The sequence below is a fragment of the Lithobates pipiens genome, unplaced genomic scaffold (assembly GCF_037356315.1).
Source record: "Lithobates pipiens isolate NorthernLeopardFrog02 unplaced genomic scaffold, aLitPip1_a1.2 Scaffold_16, whole genome shotgun sequence".
Taxonomy (NCBI): Eukaryota; Metazoa; Chordata; class Amphibia; order Anura; family Ranidae; genus Lithobates; species Lithobates pipiens.
The window spans coordinates 200,910,556-200,929,390 of record NW_027507748.1 but is presented as its reverse complement, the minus strand read 5'-3'; the positions used below and the strand labels follow the sequence as shown (position 1 = coordinate 200,929,390).

Genomic DNA, 18,835 nt, shown 5'->3' with positions numbered 1-18,835 from the left:
GAATGGCTGAAGAAAAACAAAATGAAGACTTTGGAGTGGCCTAGCCAAAGTCCTGACCTGAATCGTATTGAGATGTTGTGGTATGACCTTAAAAAGGCCGTTCATGCTCGAAAACCCTCTAATGTAACTGAATTAGGACAATTCTGCAAAGATGAGTGGGCCAAAATTCCTCCAGGACGCTGTAAAAGCCTCATTGCACGTTATCGCAAACGCTTGGTTGCAGTTGTTGCTACTAAGGGTGGCCCAACCAGTTATTAGGTTTAGGGGGCAATCACTTTTTCACACAGGGCCATGATGGTTTGGATTTTTTTTCACCTTTAATAATAAACACCTTCATTTACAAATTGCATTTTGTGTTTACTTGTGTTGTCCTTGACTATTGTTTAAATTGGTTTGATGTTCCGAAACACTTAAGTGTGACAAACATGCAAAGGAACAGGAAATGAGGAAGGGGGCAAACACTTTTTCACACCACTGTAGTTACTATTGTCAATCCAAAAATATAAATGTATAGCCACAAGTCCTAAAAAGAAAAACAAAATAGCAAAAAAACAAAAAGAAAACAATAGAAAACTTCAAAAGTACAGGAGAATAATTGGTCTTGTATGTATTTTCATAGTTGCCTAATACCAGGGAGAGAATCCTGATAGCAAGAATAACTTGCCACAAATTTGTGGCAGTGTTGAATTGTATGTCTGTTAACTTGCTGCACATTTTCACTGGCAAGTTGTATACTTGCAGAGAACTTAAAGCACAAGTTCTAGTAGACACTTTTACAATTTGTAGCAAGTCTCTAGCAAAGTTGCAGTGGTGAGTCTACAGCAAGAGCTCTGCAAGTCTACAGCATGAAAATTCAGCCACAGTGACTCCTGTGGTGGGATGACTATTGCACAACATAACTGAACCAGAACTTGCAGCAGACTTGGAGAATGTTTGCAAAGAAAGTTGATTTGAAGTCATGCAATGCAGACTTACTGCAATTATGGAACACACTTGTGAAGCCTGGCAAGTCTAGCAATAGCTTAGCAAGTCCAAAAAAGGTTTTTTAAGGTAAACCAAGCCTAAGAGAGTGGGATGTTAACGGTGCAATAAATCAAAACTGTATTCATATTAAAAGATTACAAAATTTATTTATACATAATTCATAAAAACAGAGCAATGATCTGTATAATCATACTGAGGTTATATACAACTTTGTGGTCCAATAGATGGTAAAGTTGAGGTAGTTGCGATTGATTTATCCCGACATGTTTCGCTTAATGCTTCATCAGAGGATAAGCCAACTACCAACATAATAAATTCAAAAACAAAAAACATAAATTAATTTCACAAAATACATTTCTTTGTACATAATTCATACAGGTAATCGACATATATAGTGTTTAAAGGACACGAGTAAGGTTCAAAAAAATGATGGAAATATGCTCACCCCCATTTTACCGACCCATTTGTACCCCAGGAAAAGTTATATAACTACCAGATGGATAGAAGAATGCAGGGCAACAAGTACAGCAGCCAGGCAATATAGCTGGAGAGGGCATAGACGGCGGCTGATTGGGACAGAAAAATTATATCATATGTCAGCATACTATTTATAAATAAGAGCTATGTTGTTATTTTATTTTATACTATAGTCAATATATAGGAGTAGCCTATAGCCTTTTTAAAATATTTTATTTTAGTATAGCAGTCATTTTCAAATTTTTTGCATTTTTAATTTAAATGAATATTTTATACTAGTGGAGCCCAATTACTGTTTATTTAAATACATCCACTTACATTTACTGACGATAAAGTAGAATTTCCTTAATATGTTTTATTTCCAGATTTTATATTATATCCACCAAAGTATATAGGGAATTCTCCTTCAGATTAAGATAAGCCCAGAATGATAGCACACTCACATGGGCTCTACAACCTGTTTACACGATATCTAAGAAAGAAAAATGCATTTACCATTAATTGAAGTGTGGATAAAGAAAGAAATTCATTCTCAGCAATCAAATGTTAAAGTTACTAACCAGCCAGCAAACGTGGACTTCCTCCTAGCGCGGCTCCCCCACAATAGAGCCGAATGTTTTGTGTCCCAATATATATACCGTCGTCCATCGAGCCGGCGTCTGACGTCACCGGCTCGATGCGGACGTAAACAGCGGCAGTGCGCATGCGCGAGAGAGCCATTAGGGGAATCTGGAGACTACATTTCCCACAAGGCCTCGGTGCAAACACCGGTATTCAGGGAAACGTAAAGGAGGGGACAGCCAGAGCGCAGCTAATGCAATGATCTGGCTAGCACCCTCATATTGCTCCAAGAGTGTATGTTTCCCTGTCTCGCACGCAGGGACCACCGCTAACCGATGGGCAGCCCGCCAAATCAGATATAATCCGATCCAGCAAAGGTGCCCTCGGGCGTCCATATGCTCCTCTCCAATGCCAAAGTGCCAAAAGCTGCCGACCAGGAGTCATGCATCATAATTACATGCGATATTCAAACAATCATGAATCGCATGACAGACCGCACGTGGGGAATGGAAAAGGTTTATAAATAAAACCGATGGGGGAGAAAAATTATAAATAAATAAGGGGGGCAGAGAAATATATGTATATATACCCCAATATATCAATCGGTACAATCGCGATAATGGACCAAATTAATCGCGAAATCCGTATATATATTTGTTGGAAAACCCCATTTCGTGTCCCAAAAACAAAATTCACAATCTATTTTAATATCAATAATATAGGGTATCACAGACAAGTATAAATATATCTGATATATCAGAATGATATATAATTATATAAATAATAATTAATAAAAAACAGGACGAGACAAGACAAGACTAAACAAGGGAAAAACACAGCAAATATCTCCCCCCCCCCCCCCCCAAAAAAATCAAAAACCCCAGACCAAAAGATCCTCAAAGAAATGATCGATAACTCAAATTTTCATTAAACCCAGGAAATATTATTGCTTTTAACTTATATATCCATCTTGCTTCTATTTGTAAGAGTTTTTTGTCAACACTCCCCCCTCTTGAAGAGAGTGGGACATGATCTAAAGCCTGGAATCTAATATAGTCTGGGTTAAAGTCATGATGTAGGCCTATATGCCTACCAATTGCTGTGGTCATTTTTTTATTAAGGATTGGTTTTATATGGTCTCTCATCCGTATTGCGAAGGCTCTTTTTGTTTTGCCTATGTAAAATCCTCCACACCGGCACTGCGCCAAATACACTATGCCAGGTGTGGAGCAGGTCACACAGGATTTCAATTGGTGCCAATTTCCATTTGGTAATTTAAATCTACTACAGCTAGCCATATATCTGCACATATCACAATGTCCGCATGGGTAGGAGCCATATTTCCCTATTTTGGATTCATTATCACAGTCAATATAATGACTATGTACCAAACGGTCCTTCAAGGAGGGAGCACGTTTGTAGGTAATTTCAGGGTATTCATTAACATATTTCTTCACCACTGGGTCGGCCAATAGTAGAGGCCAAAATGCCTGTATTATATCTCTAAATTTCTTATTTTGATTAGAATGTCGGGTAACTAATCTTACAGTTTTAGCTATTTTGGCAGGTTTTTTTGTAAAAATAAGGGTATTCCTATCTTTTTGTTGGACTAGATTATATGCTTTTTTCAGGCATTTGTGGGTATATCCACGTACTATTAGCCTATCATGTAACTCTCTAGCTGCTAATTTATAATCTGATTCCTGACTGCAATTTCGTTTGAGCCTGAGATATTGACTATACGGTATAGATCTTATCAGGGATGGTGGATGTGAGCTTTTGGCATGTAGAATAGTATTTCCAGCCGTCGGCTTCCTAAAGATAGAGGAGGTCAGTAGGCCTTCAGAGTCAACATGAATCTTTAGGTCTAAAAATTCAACCTCCCTTCTGTCATATTTAAGAGTAAAATAGAGGTTATAATCATTAATCAAAATTTGTTGGAAAAATTGATTTAATTCAATTTCAGTCCCAGACCAAAAAATAAGGATATCATCCAAATACCTATACCAGGCAAGGACCTTTTCAATCATTGGTATCATATCTTCTCGCGAAAATAGTTCTTTTTCCCATCCCCCCAGGTACAGGTTGGCATACGATGGGGCACATTTGGTCCCCATCGCAACCCCCTGCACCTGGAGGTAATGGGTCTGATCAAACTGGAAAATATTGTGTCTAAGCACAAAGTTCAACAGTTCAACTACAAAGTCCGTATATTTAGCACCTCGAGGGCCTCTTTCGCTGAGGAATGTCCGCACAACTTCCACCCCCCTATCATGGGGGATGGCGTTGTAGAGACATTCCACATCGACCGTGACAAGCCAGCAATCTGGGGGTAAAGACATTCCCTCAATTGTTTTAAGTAAGTCTATCGTATCCTTAATATAGGAAAATAGTGATGTAACGTGTGGACGTAGATAGTTATCAATTAGTGAACTACTGTTTTCCGTTAAACATTGGCAACTAGATATTATTGGTCTTCCTGGAGGTTCTAATATAGATTTATGAACCTTCGGGAGCGCATAAAAGGTAGGTATCTTAGGATCTTTAGTATTTAGAAATTCCCAGGTATTTTTGTCAATAGTTCCTGATCTGTATGCTTTAAATATAATATTGCGGAATTGCATCTCATAGTTAGTAATTATCGTAGTTGAAATAGGGTGATACCAATCTTTATTTTTTAAAATTTTAAGACACATATGAACATATTGCTCTTTATCCATGACAACCAAGTTACCTCCTTTATCCGCTGGTTTAATTATCAAGTTGGAATTAGATTGTAAAGAGTGTAATGCCTGCAATTGATGTTCATTGAGATTGGAGTTTTCAACAGTCCCAAATGAACTATTTTCTATTTTTCGGCAAACTTGTTGGGTAAATGCCCAAATATTTGGATTAGTGTTTAATTGAGGAAAATTGTTCGATTTGGGTTTAAAAGATTGTGGAGGGGGGAACGACAGACCCTCAATCGTCAGACCAACGGGCTCGAAAATTCCCGGGTCGTCCGAGAAGGTCTGTCCTTCCTCCCAAAGGTCCATCAAATCTTGAATCGCCTGGTACTCAATTATGCTATCCTCCAATTTATCCTCATGTACATTCCGAGTGGATACAGTCTCACTTTTATCAAACATAGTCTTATAAAGTAATTTGCGAGAGAATAAATGTACGTCCTTTATTAATTCAAATATATCAATATTTTTGTTTGGACAGAATGTAAGGCCAAATTTCAGAACTTCTTTTTCATATTCAGTTAGTACATAAGAGGACAAATTAATAATGGACAGTTCTGAACAGGTAGTTGTTTCTAATCTATTCGGAGTATCAATTATTTCGTTACATTTGGGGGTGATTCCTTCCCTAAAAAAATCGGTGCAACACGAAGATCAGCCGGAAGAGAAGTGCCCGAGGGAGAGATAATAATATTCTGACTAGGATTACTTACCGTGCAAGAGTTGCTAGTGGAGGTGTTATTAATTAGAGTAGAAGTGGCAGTAGAAATAGTAGAGATAGATGCTCTACGAAGAGACGGTGCCTGTGATGGTTGAAACATAGTAAGTGAGCGTATTGGTGCCTGTTTAGGAGGAATTGAGTGTGCTGAAGATGGTAAAGGAGTACTTAAGTGCAGGTGAGAGTGAGAAGGTTCCGCAGGTGCTGTATCTATATTCCCCTTTCTCCTTTTAGGTAGACGATCTCTAGTTAGATCTCTGTAGATAGTGGATTGGCTAGACGAAGCAGAGGGAGATGAAGAAGAGGGAGACAAGTTAGACATATTATTTACCGTTCTATCATTTCTCGTTTTATAGGATTGTTGATTTCTATAGTTTCTATTCCGTTCATTAGTAGGCCATTTATAGGCATATCCATTACTGTATGCATTACAGTCCCTTAAGTATTTATTTTCCTTGGACCGAATAATGTCTAATGTGTAGGACTCAATATGTTTTTGAATCTCCTGCTCCTTCTTCCTAAATCTAGGTATAGAGGTAACAGTTGTGTAGTCTTCACACCACTGATCAATAGCTTTGTCCAGCTGTGTGAGGTCATGTTCAAATTGCATATTGAGCAATGTCATCATTTGGAGTGAACAATTTTGTAGATTTTCTTCCCATTTATTTTTTATCAAGTCATCAATTTTATTTAGGTTAGGAAAAATTTGGACCCTCAGTCCCCAAGGTGCTATTTGGTTTTCTATATACTTCAAGAAGAATTTTTTATTCCAAAAGATTCGTACTTTACGTTCTAATAGGCGTTGTAGGAGATGGAAAGCATGTTCCAATTCTTTATCTGTTATTTCGCTAGTTTTTTGAGATTCATGGATTTTGCTCATCAATCCCTCCCATGCCTCTCCACAAAAACCCGTCATGCTCAATGACCCAGGGAGGGGGAAGAAAAAGGGGGGGAGGAAGGAAGAGGAAGAAAAAAAAAAAAAAAAGGGGGATACAAATCGTCCTGTATAAAATACAAACACTAAATCACAATAATATATATAGTTAAATCACTTCAAGATTAACAATAAATTATTGTACTGACTAAGGTTGAATCAAGAAGAGCAAAATGCGTATTGAAACGCTAATTGTAAAGTCAAACAAGGAAATGATTCAAACCTCCATCAGTACCCCATTAATTGACACCTCATCCCTTTTTAGAAATATCAAAAAAGGTTTTTTAAGGTAAACCAAGCCTAAGAGAGTGGGATGTTAACGGTGCAATAAATCAAAACTGTATTCATATTAAAAGATTACAAAATTTATTTATACATAATTCATAAAAACAGAGCAATGATCTGTATAATCATACTGAGGTTATATACAACTTTGTGGTCCAATAGATGGTAAAGTTGAGGTAGTTGCGATTGATTTATCCCGACATGTTTCGCTTAATGCTTCATCAGAGGATAAGCCAACTACCAACATAATAAATTCAAAAACAAAAAACATAAATTAATTTCACAAAATACATTTCTTTGTACATAATTCATACAGGTAATCGACATATATAGTGTTTAAAGGACACGAGTAAGGTTCAAAAAAATGATGGAAATATGCTCACCCCCATTTTACCGACCCATTCGTACCCCAGGAAAAGTTATATAACTACCAGATGGATAGAAGAATGCAGGGCAACAAGTACAGCAGCCAGGCAATATAGCTGGAGAGGGCATAGACGGCGGCTGATTGGGACAGAAAAATGATATCATATGTCAGCATACTATTTATAAATAAGAGCTATGTTGTTATTTTATTTTATACTATAGTCAATATATAGGAGTAGCCTATAGCCTTTTTAAAATATTTTATTTTAGTATAGCAGTCAATTTCAAATTTTTTGCATTTTTAATTTAAATGAATATTTTATACTAGTGGAGCCCAATTACTGTTTATTTAAATACATCCACTTACATTTACTGACGATAAAGTAGAATTTCCTTAATATGTTTTATTTCCAGATTTTATATTATATCCACCAAAGTATATAGGGAATTCTCCTTCAGATTAAGATAAGCCCAGAATGATAGCACACTCACATGGGCTCTACAACCTGTTTACACGATATCTAAGAAAGAAAAATGCATTTACCATTAATTGAAGTGTGGATAAAGAAAGAAATTCATTCTCAGCAATCAAATGTTAAAGTTACTAACCAGCCAGTCCACGTTTGCTGGCTGGTTAGTAACTTTAACATTTGATTGCTGAGAATGAATTTCTTTCTTTATCCACACTTCAATTAATGGTAAATGCATTTTTCTTTCTTAGATATCGTGTAAACAGGTTGTAGAGCCCATGTGAGTGTGCTATCATTCTGGGCTTATCTTAATCTGAAGGAGAATTCCCTATATACTTTGGTGGATATAATATAAAATCTGGAAATAAAACATATTAAGGAAATTCTACTTTATCGTCAGTAAATGTAAGTGGATGTATTTAAATAAACAGTAATTGGGCTCCACTAGTATAAAATATTCATTTAAATTAAAAATGCAAAAAATTTGAAAATGACTGCTATACTAAAATAAAATATTTTAAAAAGGCTATAGGCTACTCCTATATATTGACTATAGTATAAAATAAAATAACAACATAGCTCTTATTTATAAATAGTATGCTGACATATGATATAATTTTTCTGTCCCAATCAGCCGCCGTCTATGCCCTCTCCAGCTATATTGCCTGGCTGCTGTACTTGTTGCCCTGCATTCTTCTATCCATCTGGTAGTTATATAACTTTTCCTGGGGTACGAATGGGTCGGTAAAATGGGGGTGAGCATATTTCCATCATTTTTTTTGAACCTTACTCGTGTCCTTTAAACACTATATATGTCGATTACCTGTATGAATTATGTACAAAGAAATGTATTTTGTGAAATTAATTTATGTTTTTTGTTTTTGAATTTATTATGTTGGTAGTTGGCTTATCCTCTGATGAAGCATTAAGCGAAACATGTCGGGATAAATCAATCGCAACTACCTCAACTTTACCATCTATTGGACCACAAAGTTGTATATAACCTCAGTATGATTATACAGATCATTGCTCTGTTTTTATGAATTATGTATAAATAAATTTTGTAATCTTTTAATATGAATACAGTTTTGATTTATTGCACCGTTAACATCCCACTCTCTTAGGCTTGGTTTACCTTAAAAAACCTTTTTTGATATTTCTAAAAAGGGATGAGGTGTCAATTAATGGGGTACTGATGGAGGTTTGAATCATTTCCTTGTTTGAGCTTAGCAAGTCATTTTCAAACTTGCAGCACAATTGCTTGCTATCTGGGAATGAGTAATTTAAGGGCAGTGGATGTAAGGCAAGGACATTGGTAAAGAGGTTGAGTCCTTATGTGGGCTCCATAGGTCGATTCGACCAAGATGGAAATATAAGGAGAGAGGTATAATCTAAAAAGTTTATCAATGTCTAAGAAATAGTACAGCCAACCAGACCAGATGTCTCAAAAACATTTCTCTTTATAAAAAAACAAAATAATAATTAACGAACAAAAAAAAACTGCCTGTTTATACCCAGCTTAAAGCGGAACTTCACCCAAAAGGGGAAGTTCTGTTATTTCCACCTCCTGCCCCCTCCTCTACCACTTTTGGACATTGGATATATATATCTTTTTGGAGGGGAGCAGGTACCTGGTTTTGACAGGTACCCGCTCCCACTTCATGTCACAGGTCCCAGAAGGCTGAAGGACCATTCACAAAGGGCAACACGGCTCATGCATGCGCAGCAGGAAGCCAGCTGTGAAGCCCCAAGGAGTCACAGCCAACTTCTCTTATGCTGTAAATATGCTGGCACCGGGAACCTAAAGAACAGTGAAGAACCAGCCTGGGGGAGGACAGCGCTGGATCCCTTGACAGGTTAGTGTTCTTTTATTACAGTATTTGTACGTGCCGACTTTAAAAAAGAGGATTTTTTGTACTCCCCGTAAGCTCCTCTCTTAGCCATTGGGTTGTTATTCCCACCATTAGGAGAATACTAGGCATTATTTGTTATGTAATAATCAGAACTTTCCAGTTCAGCCCAGGGGGCGGTCCCTTGGGCAACAACCCTCCAGCCTGCCATGCAGTCATCAGTACGTCAACAAGCAGTATAACATAAAGAGAAAAAGGAGGGGCGGGTGCTGTGTCGGTCGGTGAATTACAGAGAAAAGAATTTTACGGTGAGTACAAAAAAATCTTATTTTCTCTTATATTCACCGACCGTCACAGCTTCTCTCTTAGCCATTGGGACGTCCCCAAGCAGTGCCAAACGAGGGGTGGGAAAACAGCATAGAAAACTTCATCCACCATGGCAAGTGGGAACTAGTGAAACTTTACCCACAAAAAAACAACAGTGCGTGGAGAAATCCACCACAAAACCCGGGTATCCTCAACAGGAGTGACTACCCACAACTGCACCAAAACTTCGGAATGTAATGCAACAGCGCATTAACTTAACGGTACTGCGTTTGTTTAGAAAAACCAGGAAAAAAGAAATATATTGAATATTCAATTGCATCTATACGGCCGCCTGCAAAACTTTGCGGCCAAAACAGGCATCAGCCGATGCACTGACGTCTACCTTGTAGAACTCAGTAAACGCGTGGACAGGCCTCCAGGTCACCACTTTACACACCTGAGCGGCAGACGTTTGGTGTCGGAAGGCCCAAGACATTCTGATTGCCCTTGTGGAGTGGGCCATGACCAGAAAGGGGGGCACCTGTCCCTTCAAGGCGTAGGCTTGCACTACAATCTGTCTGATCCACCTGGAAATGGCAACGAGACAGCCATGCCTTTCTTTGGACCAGCCACCGAAACAAACAGAGAGTTTGACATCCGAAAGGGAGCTGTGGCAGACAAATACACCTTTAGAGTCCGAACCATGTCCAGAGCGTGAAGGGCCACTTCCTTAGGGTGTTTCGGCTTAGGAGACAGAGATGGCAATACAATGTCCTCATTGATATGAAAAGCCGAGACCACTTTCGGCAGAAAATACGGTTGCAACACCACCTTATCCTTGTGGATAACCAGATAAGGCAAATTGCATGACAAAGCTGCCAGTTCTGAAACCCTCCTGGCCAATGTGATGGCCACTAGAAAGACCACTTTCTGGGAAAGGGTCAACAGGAGAATCTCCCTAATATTTTCAACTGGCGGTTTTTGAAGCGCTGATAACACCAGGTTCAGATCCCACGGGGGTAACAGTGGACGCACTGGAGGGACTACATGTCGCACCCCCTGAACAAAGGTACTCACTAATGAGTGAGACGCCAGGGATCCCTGAAAAAAGACAGCCAGGGCTGATATTTGCTCCTTAATGGTGCTTAACGGCAATTTCTGGTCTACTCCTTGCTGAATAAACAGCAGGATCCTAGATATAGAAAAGGAGCGCGGATGTCATCCTTTCTCCTCACACATGGAGATGTAAGCCTTCCAGGTGTGATTTAACCCAAGCTCCGGGCAGACGAAAAAGCAGTTTGTGAGTGGAAAAAGAGGGCCCTTGTCTACGGCGTGGCTCCTTAGCCTTCCTGGCCTGTGAGAGTAGGGTACTCTTACCATCGGTGGCATTTTTAATAATGTCATCCAACGAGGCTCCGAAAATCCGGTCACCGAGGAAGGGAAGATCCGTCAGGGCTTTCTTAGATGCCTGGTCAGCAGACCAGCATTTTAACCAAGTCAGGCGCCTCAGCACCACTGCTGACACTGAAGCCCTGGATAAAAGAGGAAGAGTATCCAGGGCCGCATCACAAACGTACTTAAGGCCTTGCACTAGTTGGTCTGCTAGTTCCACGCAGACAGGAGAAGCCTGTTGCTCTCCCAATTCGCAGTGCGGATGCCAGTACTGGTCGCACGGCGGACCCCACCACCATAAACAGGGAACGAGCCACTGTCTCTGCCTTCCTGTCAGTGGAATCCTTAAATGCAGGAGTCCCCTCTACCGGTATCGTAGTTACTTTATTTAACCTGGATACTGGGGGTCCACGACCGGAGGAGCCAACCACTTCTTGAGAAGGCTCTCCTCAAAGGGGTAACGCTCCGCCATGGATTTGGGGACCGAAAAGGTCCATTGCGTGCGACCCCATTCCTTGTAAATGAACTTGTCAAAATAAGTAAAATACGGGAACACCTTAGGTGACCGTGCTGGCTTACGGGACCCAAAAGGGACCGCTACATCAGCAGAGGGATCTGCTGGCTCCTGAATCTTCAGGGTATCATACACAGCTGTGATAAGTGCTCCAACAAGCGGTTTTTCGTGCACAGACCCAGACGGGGACTCATCCTCGCTGTCCAAATGATCCTGGTCAGTGTCGTCTGACAACATAGAGCAGGGGGTCACCAGCCTCAGCAGGGCCCGAGTCTGCGTCAGAGCTCTCCCCAGAGGACGGTGGGGCAGGGGCCGCTTTTTTGCACCCTTTTGCTTACGTGCCACCTCCATCTTGGCAACAAATTAATTGAGGACCACCGTCAGGGTGTCCAGGGGCACTGCGCAGTCCGCAGATGACCCAGTTGCAATTGCCTGGATTTTGGGGGAAGAAACACCAGTTTCTGAGCCATGCTGACCCTGAAGTGTGCTCAGGCTTCAAGAAAATGGCCGTCCAGCATAAAGACATAAAACACAGGGAAAATGGCCATTAGAGCACATGCTGCCGATAGAGAACACTGAAAAACGTGTTCAGGCTTCAAGAAAATGGCCACTGGCATCCTGTATAGGGAAAATCGCAAGGAAAATGTACACCGAAGCCCAGGAGAGCATGCTTTCCCTTGCCCACACCTAAGATGGCCGCCGAATGCCAAAGCCATGAGGGACAGGGAGAAACAATGGCGGTGAGTACAGTGCTGCACAGGACACCAGCATAGCCTCACAGACACCTTCCAGGGGCATGAAAAACAGGACCCAGGACTCAGCCAGCCAGCGCCACCCCCCCCAGGTGAGAGCTCCCCCGGAGAGCCCCTGCACAGACACACCGCTCAGCAGCATCCCCCCAGGGAGGGGGAAAGGGACAGGGAGAGAAGAGATGGAGGTTAGGGACCCCCGAATCAACCTCCCAGGGAATGTTCAGCTGCTCAGCCCCACCGAGGCAGAGTCCTGCAGAGCTGGGAGACATTCCATTACAGACCCACTCACTGATCAGTACAGAGTGGCTGCTGGTCCGGCACACTGTGACGCAAAAATAAGTAGCCCAGTCATATATGTGCCCCAGAGCATAAAAGCTCACCGACCACCTCTGGAGCTGAGGTTTCGTCATGGCCGGCCTAGCGCAGAGCTGTGACCTGCACATGCTCGATGGCCGGACCGGGGAGACTACAAAGATAAGAGTATCCAGCTGGCTGTTGATAGCAGATTACAGGATCAATCATCTTATGCAAAATGTCAAGCTTCTGCAGAAAAAAGCAGGGACCGATGGGCCCGCAGGGTTCCTAGGTCCTTCTCCTTCACTAGGCAAAATAAAACTGATGACTGCATGGCAGGCTGGAGGGTTGTTGCCCAAGGGACCGCCCCCTTTCACTAGTTCCCACTTGCCATGGTGGATGAAGTTTTCTATGCTGTTTTCCCACCCCTCGTTTCGCACTGCTTGGGGACATCCCAATGGCTAAGAGAGAAGCTGTGACGGTCGGTGAATATAAGAAAAATATATGATTTTTTGTACTCACCGTAAAATACTCTTCTCTGTAATTCACCGACCGACACAACACCCGCCCCTCCTTTTTCTCTTTATGTTATACTGCTTGTTGACGTACTGATGACTGCATGGCAGGCCGGAGGGTTGTTGCCCAAGGGAACACCCCCTGGGCAGAACTGGAAAGATATGAGTGTTACATAATAAGTAATGCCTAGTATTCTCCTAGTGGTGGGCATAACAACCCAATGGCTAAGAGAGGAGCTGTGTCGGTCGGTGAATATAAGAGAAATTTATTTTTTGGGGGTGCAGGCACTGACGCTCTAGTATTGAACTGTATTGCAAATGTACTTTATTTTGTAAAGTGCAAAGTGTTGGCTCTATATCCTGTATATTATCATTTCTGGTTGTTATAGCTTACTACATGTCAACATTGCCTTTTACTGCCTGGCTGCTTCTATTTAGTGTGAAGGGAAAGGTTAAAAAAGATTGTATCCCCATGTAGCTCTGAATCACCTGTATAAGGAATGGACACTTATTTTAAACTGTAGTAATCTTTAGAGGCGGTTCCCACCATTATTTCTGCGTTCTGAATGCCTTTCTGCAGTTTTGATGCACCTTTGCCCTGTTTTTTTCTTTATCTCAATTTAGGCCATGGGTGTGTTTTGCTGCATTAAATACAAAAAAATCCAGCACATTCTACTTTTGTTGACTGCACTAAAGTGAAGTAGGTCCCTTGGAATACACGGAAAACAATGCATATGCATTTTTGATCTAGATTAAAAATGCACTGGACTGCATCTGGTGCAAACCGGCCCTTAAACCTAAACCAAAAATGGAAGCTGACCACTGCCATGCTAAAGAAGCTGAGGGGTAAAGGTGTTGGACTGGCCAAGAATGTATCCAGACCTAAACCCTATTGATCATCTGTGGGGCATCCTCAAACAGAAGGTGGAGAAGTGCACGGTCTCTAACATCCACCAGCTCCATGATGTCGTCATGGAGGAGTGTTAGAGGACTCCAGTGGCAACTTGTGAAGCTCTGGTGAACTTCATGCCCAAGAGGGTTAAGGCAGTGCTGGAAAATAATGATGGCCACACAAAATATTGAAACTTTGTGCCCAATTTGGACATTTTCACTTAGGGGGTGTACTCACTTTTGTTGCCAGCGGTTTAGACATCAATGGCTGTGTGTTGCGTTATTTTGAGGGGACAGCAAATTTACACGGTTATACAAGCTGTATACTCACTACTTTACATTGTAGAAAAGTGTCATTTCTTCAGTGACGTCACATGAAAAGATATAATAAAATATTTACAAAAATGGGAGGGGTTTACTCATTTATGTGAGATAGTGTGCGTGTGTATAATGTGCAGCACTGACCCCCGAAGGAGCTACTGGTTTTTATTGGGCTTACCGTTACCTCATCTGCTCGCTTCTCCGTCTCAGGGGTCCCGTTGGAAAGTGAATCAAAAAATGTTAGCTCTGACACTTACCGTATTTTCCGGCGTATAAGACGACCTTTTACACTTAAAAAAACTGAGCAAAAAGGAGGGGTCGTCTTATACGCCGGGTCAGCTGCTGGGATGCCTTCTAGATGTCCGGTAATACTGTATGTAGCTTCGGCTACATACAGTATATACCACTGAACCAATCCCAGTGAGCGATGTATTCAAATGAATACAGAGCCTGCTCGGATTGGAGTAGCAATCTCTGCCAATCCGAGCAGGCTACACACAGTAGCCTGCTCCGATTGGCTTTGAGAGTGAGGCGCGGGCTGATGATGTAACAGCCTCCGCCAATCCCAGCAGGCTTTGTATTCATTAATAGAATACATTGCTCGCCGTGATTGGCTCCAGCACCAGGAAGAAGGAAATGGCTCCAGCAAGAACGAAGAAGAGGGATATGAAGCGTCGGAAGCCTCGGAATGGGGGGTCGTCTTAAACGGTGAGTACGGGCAAAACATTTTAACTGTGCAGGTTTTTAGGGGGTCGTCTTATATGCCGGGTCATCTTATACGCCGGCAAATACGGTAATCCTTTTTACAAGATTTATTTGAGATAAACAAAAGGTTTTGCAATAGAGGGTTAAGGGGAGTTCAGGTACCTGGTAATTGCGGGTTAAAGGTATTTTCTCGATCCAGAGGACAAATAGCTTCCACAGACTGGATCTAGCAATCACCGGATAGGCCTCTCTCACTGACCTAGCAGCTGGTGGGATGCTCAAAGTCTCTGCCACAGACTTGTCAATTTAAATGAACTTCTTGAGAAAAATTAAAGAGTTGTCACACAGTACCAGTTTCCTTCAGCCGACCCGGCGATACTGTGTGATAGGTGACCTGGGTTGCATCCTCCAACTGAGTCTCCAGGCTGTTCCAGAGATACCAGCCTTGTTGCTCGGTCCTCTCCTGAAAAAGTCCTCCCCTGGATCCTCCAGTCGCATGGCTTCTCCCCGCAGACAAGACAGCACAGGCCCACCCCTGGATCAGTAGGCCCCAAGACTTTTGGGCATACTCTTTCAGTTGCAAAGCCTCGGGCCAGCTGGTCCGAGGCGCAGGAACAGACAGCACACACCCCAGGCCAGGAGGTCGGGATAACGAACCCTGGAAAGAGAGCCTTCAAAAATGGCGCCAGTACCTTAAATACCCCACCCAGAATGCACAGCGGGTGAACCACTCCCACTGGGCTATTTCCAAGTAAAAAGGGTATTCAATGCATCCAGCCTGTTGCATTTCCAACACTTACCGGTAGTGACAGCGACACCCACGGCTAAGTGGAAACTAGCACAACCCAGCTGAACTGGTGCAGAAACCAGAACTTTGAAATAATTAGCCTGAGCCAAACTGCAGCTTCAGACACAACTTAAATTTGCAAAAAAAAAAATAGTGTGTGCTCATTAGGAGCAGGGTGCTATATATATATATATATATATATACAGTGTCTTGCGAAAGTATTTGGCCCCCTTGAACTTTTCAACATTTGGCCACATTTCAGGCTTCAAACATAAAGATATCAAATTTTTATTTTTTGTGAAGAATCACCAACAAGTGGGACACAATTGTGAAGTGGAACAAAATCTATTGGATTTTTGAAATTTTTTTAACTAATAAAAAAATGAAATATGGGGTGTGCAAAAGTATTCGGCCCCCTTGCGTTAATACTTTGTAGAGCCACCTTTTGCTGCGATTACAGCTGCAAGTCACTTGGGGTATGTGTCTATCAGTTTTGCACATCGAGAGACTGAAATTATTGCCCATTCTTTCTTGCAAAACAGCTCGAACTCAGTGAGGTTGGATGGAGAGCGTTTGTGAACAGCAGTTTTCAGCTCTTTCCACAGATTCTCGATTGGATTCAGGTCTGAACTTTGACTTGGCCATTCTAACACCTGGATACGTTTATTTGTGAACCATTCCTTTGTAGATTTTGCTGTATGTTTGGGTCATTGTCTTGTTGGAAGATAAATCTCCGTCCCAGTTTCAGGTCTTTTGCAGACTCCAACAGGTTTTCATCCAGAATGGTCCTGTATTTGGCTGCATCCATCTTCCCCTCAATTTTAACCATCTTCCCTGTCCCTGCTGAAGAAAAGCAGGCCCAAACCATGATGCTGCCACCACCATGTTTGACAGTGGGGATGGTGTGTTGAAGGTGATGAGCTGTGTTGCTTTTACGCCAAACATATCGTTTTGCATTGTGGGCAAAAAGTTCGATTTTGGTTTCATCTGACCAGAGCACCTTCTTCCACATGTTTGATGTGTCTCCCAGGTGGCTTGTGGCAAACTTTAGAGGAGACTTTTTATGGATATCTTTGAGAAATGGCTTTCTTCTTGCCACTCTTCCATAAAGGCCAGATTTGTGCAGTGTAAGACTGATTGTTGTCCTATGGACAGACTCTCCCACCTCAGCTGTAGTTCTCTGCAGTACATCCAGAGTGATCATGGGCCTCTTGGCTGCATCTCTGATCAGTCTTCTCCTTATCTGAGCTGAAAGTTTAGAGGGACGGCCAGGTCTTGATAGATTTGCAGTGGTCTGATACTCCTTCCATTTCAAAATGATCGCTTGCACAGTGCTCCTTGGGATGTTTAAAGCTTGGGAAATCTTTTTGTATCCAAATCCGGCTTTAAACTTCTCCACAGTATTACAGACCCGCCTGGTGTGTTCCTTGGTCTTCATGATGCTCTCTGTGCTTTCAACAGAACCCTGAGACTATCACAGAGCAGGTGCATTTATACAGAGACTTAATTACACACAGGTGGATTCTATTTATCACCGTCAGTCATTTAGGACAAAATTGGATCATTCAGAGATCCTCGCTGAACTTCTGGAGTGAGTTTGCTGCACTGAAAGTAAAGGGGCCGAATAATTTTGCACCCACCACTTTTCAGTTTTTTATTTGCTAAAAAAGTTTAAATTATCCAATAGATTTCGTTCCACTTCACAATTGTGCCCCACTTGTTGGTGATTCTTCACAAAAAATTAAAATGTTATATCTTTATGTTTGAAGCCTGAAATGTGGCAAAAGGTTGAAAAGTTCAAGGGGGCCGAATACTTTCGCAAGGCACTGTGTGTATATATATATATATATATATATATATAGTTTGGGGGTTCTAATTCATTTTCTAGCAAAAAAAAAAAATTTTATGTGTAGAGGAGAAATGCCAGATATGGCCTGGACTGGAAGTGCTTAATACTGCCATTTGCCTCTTTGTATTGGATAGTTTGTTCTCTATTTCACATACATGACCTCACTTTTGAGCCAACCCTTCCAGGCCTCTGTACACATGTGCTCCCACCACCCCTGTACACATGTTCTCCCATCACCCCTGTACACATGTTCTCCCACCCCATGTACACCCCCCCCCCCCCCGTACAGTACATTGCTCCCACGCCATACAATACATTTTTCCCACCTACCGTACACATGTGCTCCCACCCCATCCCCCTGTACATTGCTCCCCCCCCCCCATACAGTACATTGCTCCCACCTTCCCTGTACACATGCCCCCCATACAGTACATTGCTCCCACCCTCCCTGTACACATGTACCCCCCTGTACAATACATTGCTCCCTCCCTGTACAATATATTGCTCCCACCCTTGCTTGTACACATGCAGTACATTGCTCCCACCCTCCCTGTACACATGTACCCCCCTGTACAATACATTGCTCCCACCCTCCCTGTATCCCATACAGTACACATGCCCCCATGCAGTACATTGCTCCTACCCCCCTTGTACCCCCCTGTACAGTACATTGCTCCCTCCCCCAGGGCCTAATTGTTCCACCAAAGGACGGTCAGTGTTGGCAATGGCAGCAATCAAGAAATCACCCCTCAGCCTGAAGAGATTCTGTGCATTCTCCCAGCACACCATAGGTCACACTGAATGTCAATTCTCCAAGAATACAGGCTATTGGTCCAACAGACCACCTTAGCCCCTCCTCCGATTCCTATTGGTGCTTTCCTTTTTCTCATTTTATATCATAAACAGTACGGCAATGTAAGAGCGGCATATGGCGCCTGCACGCCACATCTTATTGGATAATTCCAGTATCCGTGTACACCTAGCGCCAGAGATAAGGTAGCAAATGAGTTCAGCGCCAAGCTAGCTAGCCCGTTCAGTCAGGGGGAGTTATGCCATTGCCTACAGCGCGCAAGCGCAGTCCACCCTTTCTCCCGAAAGGAGTGGAGAACGCGTGCTCGCTCCCCGACGTCACCTACGG

The 18,835-nt window shown here is 42.2% G+C and overlaps 1 protein-coding gene and 2 long non-coding RNA genes across 9 annotated transcripts; 1 reads left to right on the top strand and 2 right to left on the bottom strand.

The window, feature by feature from the left end:
• Window positions 1–1,110: 1,110 nt before the first annotated feature.
• LOC143982304 (uncharacterized) lies at window positions 1,111–18,782 on the bottom strand. 7 transcript variants are annotated; one of them, XR_013274435.1, is made up of 3 exons: window positions 18,352–18,782; window positions 5,462–5,741; window positions 1,111–1,283 (listed from the first exon to the last, which is right to left on the bottom strand). XR_013274435.1 is itself a non-coding variant. In XM_077480912.1 (2 exons), the coding sequence occupies exons 1-2, from the start codon at window positions 6,380–6,382 to the stop codon at window positions 1,257–1,259; spliced, it is 948 nt and encodes a 315-aa protein (XP_077337038.1). In that variant the 5' UTR covers window positions 6,383–6,652; the 3' UTR covers window positions 1,111–1,256. The 7 variants fall into 7 exon arrangements, 2 of the variants coding, with proteins under 2 accessions (XP_077337038.1, XP_077337037.1); XR_013274436.1 differs by having other exon boundaries at window positions 18,444–18,782; XR_013274438.1 differs by lacking the exon at window positions 18,352–18,782 and adding an exon at window positions 15,224–15,957.
• LOC143982299 (uncharacterized) lies at window positions 6,750–7,650 on the bottom strand. Its single transcript, XR_013274432.1, has 2 exons — window positions 7,419–7,650; window positions 6,750–7,189 (listed from the first exon to the last, which is right to left on the bottom strand). It is a non-coding gene; the product is annotated as an uncharacterized LOC143982299 (long non-coding RNA).
• On the top strand, window positions 7,673–8,596 carry LOC143982300 (uncharacterized). Its single transcript, XR_013274433.1, has 2 exons — window positions 7,673–8,276; window positions 8,424–8,596. It is a non-coding gene; the product is annotated as an uncharacterized LOC143982300 (long non-coding RNA).
• Window positions 18,783–18,835: the final 53 nt, after the last annotated feature.

Excerpts from the sequence above, each read along its gene's own strand:
- LOC143982304 (XM_077480911.1), bottom strand. The coding sequence starts at position 6,382 with ATGACGGGTTTTTGTGGAGAGGCATGGGAGGGATTGATGAGCAAAATC. Across the intron at positions 1,934-5,461 it reads CCACTAGCAACTCTTGCACG|ATATCGTGTAAACAGGTTGT; the intron begins GTAAGTAATCCT and ends TTTCTTTCTTAG.